This window comes from Geospiza fortis, unplaced genomic scaffold (genome assembly GCF_000277835.1).
Source record: "Geospiza fortis unplaced genomic scaffold, GeoFor_1.0 scaffold157, whole genome shotgun sequence".
Lineage (NCBI taxonomy): Eukaryota > Metazoa > Chordata > Aves > Passeriformes > Thraupidae > Geospiza > Geospiza fortis.
In genome coordinates this window covers 8,047,504-8,058,298 of record NW_005054314.1, presented here as the reverse complement: position 1 = coordinate 8,058,298, position 10,795 = coordinate 8,047,504, and the positions used below count along the sequence as shown (strand labels likewise).

Sequence of the window (10,795 nt, the reverse complement as noted above, 5' to 3'; positions counted from 1 at the left end):
GCGGGCAGCGCTCCCGGCGGCGCCCCGGGGCAGCAGCGGGCACGGCACGGCCGGGAGCCCGGCACGGCCGGGCACTGACCCCCCAGGAATGCGCAGGGGGCGGCAGCCATCACTGCCAGCCTCAATCCCAGCTTTGTGCAGCGGCATTCCAGCAGCCTCCAACCTGCCCTAACCCCGCGGCTGCCCTCCGAGCACAGGGAGGGCAGGGATGCGCCCGCTGGGGCCAGCCCCACGGCACAGCAGGTGTGTGCAGGGCTGTGGTATTCACATGCTCTCGGAACAGAGAGAGCCTGTGAGATAAGCAGAGAAGAAGGCAAACACAATTCTTATCTGGCTTGCTGTGCCTGTGTTGTGCTAAAGTAGAATGCAATATGGAGATTGTTTACCCAAAGTGAGGATGTTTTGTTCCCTTGGCCTGTCAGGGCCAAGAAGCGTGTGTGTGTCAGGACTATCACAGGACAGTCAGGAGAGAATCAGAGATGAGTGCAGTTCTGGGCAGTTGTGAGCAAGAGTGAGTGCATGGCAGATTCAGTTTAGATACAATGTACATAGTATAGTACAATAAAGTAATTAATTAGCCCTCTGATGATGGAGTCAGATGCATCATTCTCTCTCTGCTTTGTCGGAGTCACCTTTGATTTACAATGCAGGGTCACTGGAAGAGCCATCCCTGCAAGGGCAGGGCAAAGGGGATGCCCAGCAGAGACCTTGGCTCCGGTGCTGAAGCACACACAGAGCACACAGGCGTGTCTGCCAGGGAAGGGATTTATCCAGCAAATCATCCCATCAAGCCTCAGTGACCCAGAAGGTGAATAGGTTCTTGAGATCTAATCCCAAAAAAGTCAAAGCTGCCCTTGTTGTCCCCGCATGCCCCAGCACGGTGTTGGGTACCAGCAGATGTTCATGCCAGCCTGGACCAAGTGCAAATAGTTTCTTTTTGCCAAAAAGCTCTGGGCTGGCTTCTTGTGTCCCCCACAGTCCTGACGCCCAGAATTTTTATCGTGCTCTCTTCCACCTACAGGGAGGGAAAGAAAAGCTCCCAGTATCTGTCCCGCATTTCCCTGATGGGTGCTGCCCCTCCCTCTGGGACCAGCACAGCCAGCTCCTCTCCCCAGCACCCCTCAGGTCCAACAGATGGGAGGGCAGCTCCCAGACTGGAGGAGGGGGCTCAGTGAGGCCCCAGGTGAGGATGGGCTGTCTGCAGCCTGCCCAGAGCTCTCAGCACCAGCAAGGACAGGAGAGGGAAGCTGTTTCCTAGGCACCAACAGCAGCCCCTTCCAGTGGGGAGCTGTCATTAACACTGCTCCTGCTCCCACTCCCCTCCTCTCTCCCAGCAAATCCCACAGGGCTCTGATCCCCTCACAGAGGCTTGGGCTGCTCAGCAGGTCAGGAAGGCTTTTCCCTGCTCATCCTGTTCTATCCCTCTCCCTCCTCCCTTCATTTGCCAGGCTGTTTATCAACCACCACTGGCCCACAGCAGCACTGTAGCAGCCACCATGGGGCCAAGCATCCCTGCCTCAGCCACCAAGAGCCTGCCCCTGCCTCATCCTTGCATGCTGGAGCCTCTCCAGAGACAGCTCTGCCTTCCTCCTGCACATCCCAGCTCCCTGAGGCAAACAGGTCCAGGTGATGGTCAGCCAAGCAGGGAGAAACCTCAGGCTCAGACCTTGCCTCTCATGCTTGAAACACAACAAAAAAGGAAAAGGCAGAGCTGGGACCTCGTTTGTCCTGGGGAGAACTGTCACAGACATTTCTTTTATGAAAAATCCTCTCTCAGAATTTTTACTGCTGAAGCTGAGAGTTCAGCAACAAGATGTAAACAATAGATTGCCTACTGCTGTGGAATGCAACAAGTAGATCTGTGATTAGTTCTAGTGTAGATGTTTTAGTTCAGTGACCAGTCACAGCAGAGCTAGCTCTGAGAGTCTGTCAAGGCCAGCTTGTGTGTTATCATTCTTTACTTTTCTTAGCTTAGCTTAGCAGCTTCTAGAAACTCTCCTTTCTTTTTCTTTTTAGTATAGTATAGTATATTATATATCATAACATCATAAATCAAGCCTTCTGTAATGGAGTCAAAGATCTTGTCTCTTCCTTCACCCAAACGCCCTTGTGACTACCGTCACAGAGAACACTGCCAGTGCCCAAGGGAACCTTTGGCAGTGTCCAGTCCCATGAGAGGCACCCTGGGACCAAGAGCTCCAGGCAAAGAGGGATGCACAGCCTGGCAGAGCCCAGGCAGCCTCTCCCCACACCAGAGGTGCTAAAGCACCTCATGACAGCTCAGTGCAGAGCACAGGCAGCTTTGCCGACAGCTGCCAGCACACCTTTCTGCCCTTCCGTCTGCTCTGCCATTTACCCAGGGTCCCCAGAGACCTTCCTGCCCCTCTGGTGAGGAGCCTGGCCTGGGGCTCTGAGACCCTGGGGGGAGGAGGAGGGACACCAAGATCTGTCCCTCAAGATAATTAGATTAGTAAGAGGTCAGATTCCTCCTCTGCCTTACAGCACCCACCAGGGGCTTATTTCCAATCTCTTCTCTGCAACCAGGAAGAGTAGAAAACCTACATTTTCACCAAAAGCTGACATTCTTCCAAGTTTCTAGGAAAAAAAAAAAGCCCAACCAAATACATAAGAGGTGTTTACAGTAAGCTCTCATTCTTTATTGTGGAAGAGGCTCAGAGTCCAGCTCTGCAGGTCTTCTCTCTTCCCCTGCTTTGGGGAACACTGCAGCAGGAGTGCCGGAGCAGAGCACACACTCTCCTGAAGTGATGGGGGCTGGAGCTTCAGCCTTCCCTTCCCCAGGAGCAGAGGGGCTGGTTTGCCCCCCAGAAAGCTGCAGCATCTCCCCCATCTGCCAGAGAAGGGCTCCCAGGGCAGCTCTTACCTGAGAGAGCGGGCGGGCAGGGCTGCTGTGCTGCGCCTGGGCCGGGAGGGGCCACTCAGGACACGGAGGGAGGACATGGAGCCATTCCTGCATCACCAGGGGCTGCATCAGAGCTGATGGTCATGGGCATGGAGCACCTGAAAAGCAGCAGCAGAGTCCCTGGGTCAGCTTGCACCCCCTCACAGAGCTGAGCCCCTTCCCAGCTGCCTGCAGCGCTGCCTCCAGGGCAGCTGGAGATTAAAGGAAGTATTTTTAATTTAAGGTACTTCTACTGGTGTTACAATCTAGTTTCTAGATTTTCTAGTTTCATCTAAGCATCCAACTCTTTTCTTCCACCTGGTTACACAATTTGCTGTTAGTGAGTCCCACAGACTACACTGCACTTTTAGAAAGGGTTGGGTTTCTTGAGCTGTACAAGATGCCCATGGTTAGAGAAAGGGAGAGAGGATCTCACTAGCATGGCCATTGTTCTAGTTTTGGTTGAGATAACATTCACTTTCTTCCTAGCAGGTAGTGCAGTATGGTTTTTAATCCAGAACAACTTATGTTTAGACAGAACAGCCATTTCCCCATAACAGACAACATTTTCAAACATATTTTTTCCTTTTATATTCAGAAGGCAAACTGCCTAGAGCCCCAGCTTCATGTATCTCATACTGTGAGCTAGCTTTTTATGAGTTTTTGCTCATTATGAGCTATAAAATTCCCTTCATTATCCCCATTTTTGAACTGCATGACCTGCAAAGCCAGTTAGCAGTGGCCCCTGGACTATTCTATAGATCAGAAATGAGACCTCTGGTCACAATGCTGCTGGGTTTTGTTGTTTGGACTCTAAATGAGCTAAAATAGGGATTCATTTCATTGCCAGCACCATCTCAGCTTTATGGAAAGCCGTGAGAAATAAAGCTCAGAGAAGACTTGGTGACTGCTTTCCTACTTTTACAAGGTAAAAATCACCTGCTCCAGCAGACAGAGCTCATGGCTGCCTGGAGATGAGGCTGCTGCCAGGGCAATGAGTGATGCTGAGGGGAGAAGGCTGCTGGCTCCTTCACACCCAGCTCAGCTGGACAGCTGGGGGACCCCTCCTGCTGGCCCTGGCAGGGCAGGGGCAGGATCAGGCAGCACATCCTGCACTGACAGCAGCCACACTGCACAGCTGAGGACAAACCCCCCGGCCCTGTGCACGCTGCCCGGCCCTGGCACTTCCACAGCCCTCACTCCCCTGCCTGAGCCTTCTCTGCCCTCAATTACACACATTAAGAGATTATCCTGTGAATTTTTTTTAATCTCTTAGTGATTTTTACAGCTATAATGCTCTCCCTTTCCAGCAGAACAGCCTGTGCTGAGCTCTCCAGCAGGCTGACAGTCCAAGGTCTCGTCCTCTCCCTCTCCTGCCCATTAGCACCAATGAACACTGCAGGCTGTGCATCCCTGCTCCTTTCCCCATGCAGGCAGGGGATTATGAGGGGATTATGAGACCCACATTAATAATTATAAATTCCAGGGTCTTCAAAGCCCTGCAACCTCTTGGTGCAAATTCACCACACCCAACCCCAAGGGTACAGAAGAATTCTGACAGAAGGCAACACCACTTCCTTTTCCCCCAGTGCTTGTGCCATTTGGGCTCTGTTCCTCTAAATGACACTCAATCTAGCTGAGATACAATTCTCAGGGTGTGGAAAGCTATTTTTCCTCACAGCCCCTGACAGAGGAATGCCACTGAGCTCTTCCCCAGGACAGGGAAATCCATGGCTTTTGCAGAGAGGTTCTGTGATATCTCACTGTAGTTGCCATCCTGAGGCCTGGGTTTTTCCGTGGCACAGTGCAGGGAAACTGCAGCAGTGTGTGCTGGCCAGGGGAGTTCAGCCAGCCCTCCAACAGCACACACACACCTGGGCTCTCTGCTCTTAGCCTGGCCCCTGGCAGTTCCTGCCACCAGCACAGAGAACAGGAGCAGCGCTGGGCAGGTCAGGAGCTCTGCTCTGACTGCATTTTGCTGAGTGACAGCTGTGATGCACGGGGTGCACTCTGAGACAGGGGTGGGTAACCCTGCCACATGCAGGGTGTCCATGCTCCCTGCCAGCATCATGGAAATAAGGACTGGCACTGCTGCACTCCTGAGGGCTGGCTCCTTGAACCCCTCCAGGGATGGCAAAGCCCATCAGGACACAGATGGCAAGGGGAGCTAAAGCCTGTCCAAGGCAGCAGCCACAGGACAGGCTGAGTGCCAAGCAAAGGGCACTGCCCAGCCGTGTCCTGTGCATCACCTCGCTGCCAGGAGCACTGGAGCAGGGCGGAGGGCAGTGCCTCAGCTGCCCTTTGGCACTCTGCAACAGCAAGGACAAAGCCCAGAGGTAGAGAACCCAGATACTGTGGGACTGAGTGAGCTGCACAGCAGCCAGCACAAAGGAGCACATTCAGGGAAGAGAGAGACAAGCAGACTGAGAGGCACGTCTGCAGGCAAGCCAGCAGCTCCATGGGACCCCCTGCCAAATTCCCTGCTATTACTGGAACCAAGCAAGGAGAAATGCTCTTGGATCTGCTCTGCTTCTCTGCTGAGGCACACAAAACAGCTCCAGTTCTGGCACTCCCACTTCAGTGCTTCTGTACAGCTCTGGGGCTGGGCACTGCAGCATGTGGAGCAGATTTTGTGGATGCTTCCTGGCTAAATTCCTACTGCCTGATGCCTACTCCTGTCAAGAGCCAAACCTGTGATCCACTTTGCCTCTCTCACACCACCATCCACCTTCTGAACTCTGCTTTAGGTTGGTGCTGGAGCCCCAGCACATGTCAGCCAAGGTTCAACATCATACAAACCAGACTGAAGTGCAGACAACAAAACCTCTCATTCCCACAGCCTACTCCAACCTCTAATTGAAAAGGAGTTGAGAGATTCTCCTTTGGAGGACTCAGGGAACAACGTGGTCAGGCTGTTCAAACAGGTACAAAGTGAGCTTGCTCCCCTGGGCACATTCCTGAGCAAGCAGAACAAACATCAAGGCTCAGGTGAGAATTCCTACAGGTGGACACTGCAAGAAGCAGCTGCAGAGTCACCCTGGAGCAGGGACTGGGGCACTGCACTCACACTGGAGATAGCAGGGAGGGAAACCCCTTCCACTGGTGTGAATCACCTGTCTGGAGGTCCTACTCCAGGCACAAAGGTGTCAGATCAGAGGCATCAGGTACAACCTCCTTACCTGGTGCTGTTTGCATCCTCCCCCATGAAAAGCACCCAACACCTGCCTCTGCTCTCAGAACACCCTAAGAAATGAAGCAGTACATGTTCCACAGTGCTGTGTTAGAGCTTCCAAACACTCCAGTACCCAAACCACTACCAAGATGAGACCTTGATGATCCTCTAGTTGAAAAATGAGAAAGCCGAAAATCTGCATGTTACTTTTCAACAGATGAATCCTTGGGCATTAAAGGTATTAAATCCAAAATAATTGCCTTTTTAAATCTTCCTACATGAGCTGTACCTGTTACAAATTCAGCACTGGAGAGCCTGTCCCACTCCCTTCTTTCCAGGCAATCTGACAAAGGCAGCTGGAACAGCCTTTGCTCAACCAGTCCTGCTCCAGCTCTGTCACACAGCTCACTGCACCCCCCAGGGATCTCTGTGCTCTCTCTGCTTTCCAGACCTGCTGCAGCAGCATCCCTGGCCGGCTGGAGAGGCTGCCCCAGCTCCTCAGCACCTCTTCTCCAGCCCAGCCAAAAGGAAGGTGACAGCTTGCCACCAGTGCCCATGGTGCACAGAATTCTCCAATTTTGCTGCATTTGCTTAAAATCCTCCTGATAGAAACCCATATCCAAACTCTCCCAAACACTGAGGGAATTCACACTGGAGCTGACCCTCCATGGCTAAAGCCAAACCCCAGGATTAGAAATCTGTCCCAGGCAGTGGAGTGTCATGTCAGATGTTGAATTCCCAGCTATCACATATAACAGCAGCAAACACAGGATATAGGTCAAGAGGTCTCTCAATCACACTGCTTATGCTTTGAATTCCTAATTTCCTCCTAAACATTCTTCCCTGAAACTTTCCACTCCAGATCTTGGCCTATAAGGAAAAAAATATGGGAGCATCTTGAGGCAAGGCAGCTCAGCTCAGCCTTTATCCCATGAGGAGAGTGGAAATACAAACATGTTCCCTGCTGCTGGAAATGTTAATGACTTTGTTGTTGCTTAACTCACTGTACAGAGAAGTAATAACGTTTTAGCTCAGCATGTTCAGTGTCCTTTCAGGGGAAAGGTGGGAGGCTTGTGGATATTTCAGAGTTCAGCTCCCATGCAGATGCTAACAAAGGCAGCATTCCCAGGCTGACAGACAGCAGGACTCCCTCGACAGCTTAACAACACATCCTGTTTCAGCAAAAAATTATTTTCTGCACTTGTAAGTAAATAATTTAAGCCTGAGATTGCAGGCCAGATGACCTACTTCCCAAGACCCCACTGGTCAAGGTTTGGTGAGAGAAAAGCAACCTTTGTCCCAGTGGGATCAACATGAAAACAACACAGTTCCCTCTCAGAGCACAGGCCCTTCATCTCCATCTCTTTACAAACCCAGAATAGATACCCAAACACACTCGCACAAAAATCATCCCAACATTCTCCTGGTTATGTGCTCCCATGTACCCTGGAAGGGGACTGTCAGCAATCTTCCACACGTGGGAGCATTTCCAACCCCATCATCTGAGGGCTAAAAATCCCAGAGGCCAAAGCTGGGCTTCACACTGCACTTCCACCAAAGCACCAGGTCCCCTTTACTAATTAAAATGAAGGGTGATTCAATTAAGCACCTGTCCATGAGAAGTAACATAAAACCTTGGTTTGTCTGGCAGCGAGCAAGCAGCACAAGATGTGTTATTCACTGAGGGTGGGTCAAGTGGGGACTCTCACATCTAATGAGCTCCTTTCTTAAATGGCCACTTGGACTTGGAGCTCATAACCAAAATGTTATTTTAATTCAATGGATAAACAGGTGCCACACATCTTAATAAGGAAGCAGCTCACTCACTCTCCATTTTCCTAAGCAACAGAATATAAACACTCACACAACCCCAAACTGAAAAACTTCACCAGTTGGCTTTGCACTAGGAAACTGCGGTGATGATGATGTCCCCGCCTCCCCAGGTGAGTGTGGGTGTTTGCCCACAACATGGTCATGCAAAACTGACTACCCTTCTCTAGGCTCAAAAATAACAGAGGGAATTTTTTTAAAGGAAGATTGAAAAACCTACATTTCTTTCGCATGTCATTTCAGACTCCCCGCTGGGTTTTAAGTTGCTGCCTCTAAAGCTCACTTTTCCTAGGAACTCTTCCCCTCTCTTAGCAGCTTAAAGTACTGAAATAATGACTCGAGCAGGCAGAGGAGCCAGCTGTGAGCCCACAGCCCTGCTGTGCTGGACACAGAGAAGCTGCTGCCTGCTAGACCTGACAGACAGAAGGAGCAGGAGAAGAGCAAGCAGCAACCTCCCAAAAGGGACAGCAGAACAGGGGGGAAACCACTTGCTTAATGACTGAAAGAAGGTTGCAACGAGCATAAAAACTGAACATTCCTTCAGAAACGTGGTTCCTGTAGCCCTGAAATTGCCAATTTAAGCCAGTGAAAAACTCAAGCCTTGCCTTTGCCTTTCTCCTCTAAGCACCTGAACCCTCCCTCCCCTGCTGCTGGAAGCAGCAAACAAGTTTTGCTGCATTGTGAAAAGCACATCACCCATTTGCCACGCTGAGTAACTGATCAACAACAGTGGGAAGAGCACACCCACACCCAGCTCTGATGGCCAAGGCTATGCTGCTGACTCCTGGCTGCCTTGGCACTTGGCTTCTCATTCTCACTGTAAAGCTGGCACCTGCTTCTCTAAACTGAATACTCTGCCTTGCCCCCAAGGTTGTCTTTATAATAAACTCCCTGCCAAAGCACAAGGCTCTCTGGCCTTCTGAGGACATGAATTTTATGACCAGGCTGTGTGCACCAAGGAGTCACATTTCCTTTGCCTACTTGAGATGTGGCAGAGTGACTTTATTCTTATGCAAAGGCAAATGGGAAGGAGCAATTTTGGCTCAATTTTGAAAAGACTGGTTTCATCTTCATACACCTATGAAAATGAGAGTTTTTTGAAGACTGAGTTCTTTCTGGTCAGTATGTCATTTCATGAGACTTATAATTCCTCTGTTACGCTTTTATCACAGACACCCAGGCTAAAGTGGAAGCCTTGAATGTATTTCTCAAAACATGACTATATTCAGAAATTCACCATATGTCTCCAGAACTCAGGACTTTTGTTTGAACCCATTCATTTAATCCCTTCCCTGTCTCACTTTGCTTGGTTTTGTGAAGAGCCACTCCAACCTGAGCAGCCCCATTCACAGTTAGAGCCCTGGCCAGGTTTAGAGAGCAGCACTGATCTGTCTCAGGCATTAATCCAGAGACATGATCCTCATCCCATCTCAGCTCCTTCAGCTGACAGAGAGGACCTGAACACAGCAACACATCACAGCAACACTCCAACACTTCCCCTCCCAGCACTCCAGGCACCCAAATTCCTGGACACTGCTACAAAGTGAGACTGTGGTCCAGTTCCTTTCCAGAGTGCCACCACATCCTTGCTGTCTCCAGAATCCTGCCTGGACAGCTCCCACAGCAGCAGGGAAAGCTTTCAGCACAGGGAGGGTGTGAGATGGCACCAGAGCCACACGTGAGTGCCAGGAGAATGCAAACCCCCCCAGCACAGCTGAACCTGGTGGCTGGGACCTCACACAGCTTCCTCAACAAGGGCACTGTGCTGAGGCAGGAAAGGCCATTCATGAGAATAACCAAACAAGAACTCTCACAGGTCCAAGACAAGAGAGGTGAGCAGCAGCAGGAGAGGTGTGAGGGACCTTGGAATAGGGCACAAGGAAAACAAACTGACCAAAAACTGACTAGACTTTTTTTTTTTCAGCACTAAAACTCGAAATACAAACAAACATTGGTTTCTCCCAGAGAAAGCATGACATTTAAGGGCATGGGAATAATTGCTCCACACCCCTGTCACCGCACATGGGCAATCTCAGCATTGAAACCCCACAAATACAATGCTGGCACTCCCAGCAGTGCACCTCCACAGCTGTGATGCTGTGCTGGAGGGAAGGCTGAATGAACCAGGCTGGACTGGGCACCTGGAATAATCTGTGGCACCAAATCTTGAGAAAGCACAGCCCAGGCTGTCCTGTCTGGCTGGGAGAGGGAGGCAGAGCGCTGAGCCCTGGGGAGCAGGAAAGGTCCTGTGCTTCCTGCAGGCAATCCTGCAGCCGGCCAGGGCTGCCTGCATCCAGGGGAAGGTCAGTGGCGGCAATACCAGCCCTTGAGAGGGAGGAGGAGGAGGAAGGATGAGTGAAAGGAGCTGGGGAGAAGCTGGGGGAGGGGAGGGCGGACACATAAAGGAGCGAGGCTGGACCGTGTAAGGTGCTGAATGGAAAGGGCAGAGCTGGGACTGTGGGCTGGTCCTTGTGAGGAATATTTGGGTGCCCTGATCCTGCCAGGAAGATGCTAGAAAGCCACCACACACCCTGCCCGGGTAAATAAACCTTCCATGAGCAAAGCATCGCAGCCGGGCACACCGGGCTGCCGGGGACTGCTGCTCGCCTCGGGAATCCGCATCCCCAGCTGCTCCCTGGCCTCTCCCTCCTGGAAATGGTCTTGGCCACCTCTCCTGCTCCCACCCCGACACCCTTCTCTTCTTCTCCGCAAGTTTCCTCGCCCGCACGGGCAGCGCTGCCGCCAAGGGACACGCACACCCCCAAAGAGCGCATTGCCCAGTTTAAACCATCCATCCGAATTCTCCCTTTTCCCAGCCCAGGCAGGAACACAAGCATTTTTGCCGTGGCCTACCTTGCGAGCGCGGCGGGTCCGAGCGGCGGGGGCAGCGGGCG

At 51.7% G+C, this 10,795-nt stretch overlaps 1 protein-coding gene across 1 annotated transcript in view; it reads right to left on the bottom strand.

Moving 5' to 3' along the window:
* DRP2 (dystrophin related protein 2) overlaps window positions 1-10,794 on the bottom strand; it is a 30,791-nt gene extending 19,997 nt beyond the window's left edge. Inside the window, exons 1-2 of the mRNA XM_014306581.2 lie at window positions 10,755-10,794; window positions 2,882-3,018 (exon numbers count right to left, since the gene is read on the bottom strand). Of these exons, the coding sequence (XP_014162056.1) occupies window positions 2,882-2,989 (108 nt within the window). The 5' untranslated portion in view covers window positions 2,990-3,018; window positions 10,755-10,794. The remainder of the gene's footprint in view (window positions 1-2,881; window positions 3,019-10,754) is intronic.
* Window position 10,795: the final 1 nt, after the last annotated feature.